At 27.1% G+C, this 2095-nt stretch overlaps 1 gene segment (V, D, J or C); it reads right to left on the bottom strand.

The window, feature by feature from the left end:
• Positions 1–422: 422 nt before the first annotated feature.
• On the bottom strand, positions 423–1884 carry LOC128647137 (Ig heavy chain V region 6.96-like). The segment is given in 3 exon segments: positions 423–432; positions 1322–1688; positions 1799–1884. Coding segments are annotated over 3 exon segments (423 nt in total).
• Between the last annotated feature and the right edge of the window lie 211 nt (positions 1885–2095).

Genomic DNA, 2095 nt, shown 5'->3' with positions numbered 1-2095 from the left:
TAGTAACCCTATGTATCTTTTGAGCTGGTAAGGGTTTAAATTGTCTATGATTAAGGCTAGGCTAGCCGAAATGCGTTAGACTGCCCGCCTGCAGGTCATTACGCTACATTTGCTTTTAAGAAACAATGTTGGAATAATTGTTTATGTTCCTATATGAAAATAAAAAAGGAGTTTTTAACAGAGCCTTTCTCTTGCTTTGGATATAACATTATTGTAAAACTGATGCCATATAGTGCTGCAAACACGTGCAGGGCCCTGAACTTATCTTTCTGCTTTTCAACAAAGGATAACAAGTAAACTAAGAACATTTGATAAAAGAAGTAAATTAGAAAGTTTTTTTTTAAATAGTATGCTCTGTCTGATTCATGAAAGAAACCTGTTTGTTTGCATGTCCCTTAATGTGTACAATGCTTATAAAGTCTTTAATGATACCTTAAGTATGATATAAGTATGATATAAGTATGATATAAGTATGATATAAGTATAATATAAGTATGATATAAGTATGATATAAGTATGATATAAGTATGATATAAGTATAATATAAGTATGATATAAGTATGATATAAGTTTGATATAAGTTTGATATAAGTATGATATAAGTATGATATAAGTATGATATAAGTATGATATAAGTATAATATAAGTATGATATAAGTATGATATAAGTATGATATAAGTATGATATAAGTATGATATAAGTATGATATAAGTATAATATAAGTATGATATAAGTATGATATAAGTATGATATAAGTTTGATATAAGTATAATATAAGTATGATATAAGTATGATATAAGTATGATATAAGTATGATATAAGTATGATATAAGTTTGATATAAGTATGATATAAGTATGATATAAGTATGATATAAGTATGATATAAGTATGATATAAGTTTGATATAAGTATGATATAAGTATGATATAAGTATGATATAAGTATGATATAAGTTTGATATAAGTATGATATAAGTATGATATAAGTATGATATAAGTATAATATAAGTATGATATAAGTATAATATAAGTATGATATAAGTATGATATAAGTATGATATAAGTATGATATAAGTATGATATAAGTATGATATAAGTTTGATATAAGTATGATATAAAGTATGATATAAGTATGATATAAGTATGATATAAGTTTGATATAAGTATGATATAAGTATGATATAAGTATGATATAAGTATGATATAAGTATAATATAAGTATGATATAAGTATGATATAAGTATGATATAAGTATGATATAAGTATGATATATATATATATAATTTGGTAATGTAATGTGCTCCTGCTGCCCCCACTGACAAAACAAGGAAGTAACAGACAAGTTTTTTGTCACAGTGCTGTGAGCTCCTTGTCACTGTGTCTCTTGCACAGTAATACATTGCAGTGTCTTCAGTTTTTGTATTTTTCATTTGAAGTTGTAAAATGTTTTTACTGTTGTCTCTGGAGATAGTAAATCTTCCTTTAACTGATTCATCATACCATGTAGATCCCCCACCGTCACTAATACGACCTACCCACTGTAATCCTTTACCAGGAGCCTGTCTAACCCAGCTCATGTAATAATCACTGAAAGTGAATCCAGAGGCTGTACATGAAATTGTGTGAGAGCCTCCTGGCTTTATCACCACAGAATCTGACTGCAGAAGTTGAACATCAGAAAGAACCCCTGAAAGATAAAAAGATTAAAAAATAATTTATGTTCCATTTTCAGATTAACTAATAAAAATAGTATTTTTTATGATTTAATGATAATTTATTAACCTACTTATATCCTACCTGAGAAATATGACAGTAATATGAACAGCCCCAGAAGTGTTTTCATGTCTGCTGAGATGTTTATGTAATATGTAAAATATAGTTAATTGTTTGCTCCATCATAGGAAACACTTCCCTTTCTTTATTTGAAGGTTAGAGAAACAGGAAATTTGGTTATATTATTTGCATATTGTTCTTTGAATACATATATACAGGGTGTGCAGAATATTACATAGCATATATAGCAATTCTTTTAAATCTTTCAGTGCAATTAATAACATTTTACCCTTCATGAACAGTCATATTCTCAACTTCCTT

The sequence above is a fragment of the Bombina bombina genome, chromosome 2 (genome assembly GCF_027579735.1).
Source record: "Bombina bombina isolate aBomBom1 chromosome 2, aBomBom1.pri, whole genome shotgun sequence".
NCBI lineage: Eukaryota > Metazoa > Chordata > Amphibia > Anura > Bombinatoridae > Bombina > Bombina bombina.
Note: the sequence above shows the minus strand (reverse complement) of the source record. Positions and strands in the feature narration are given on the sequence as shown.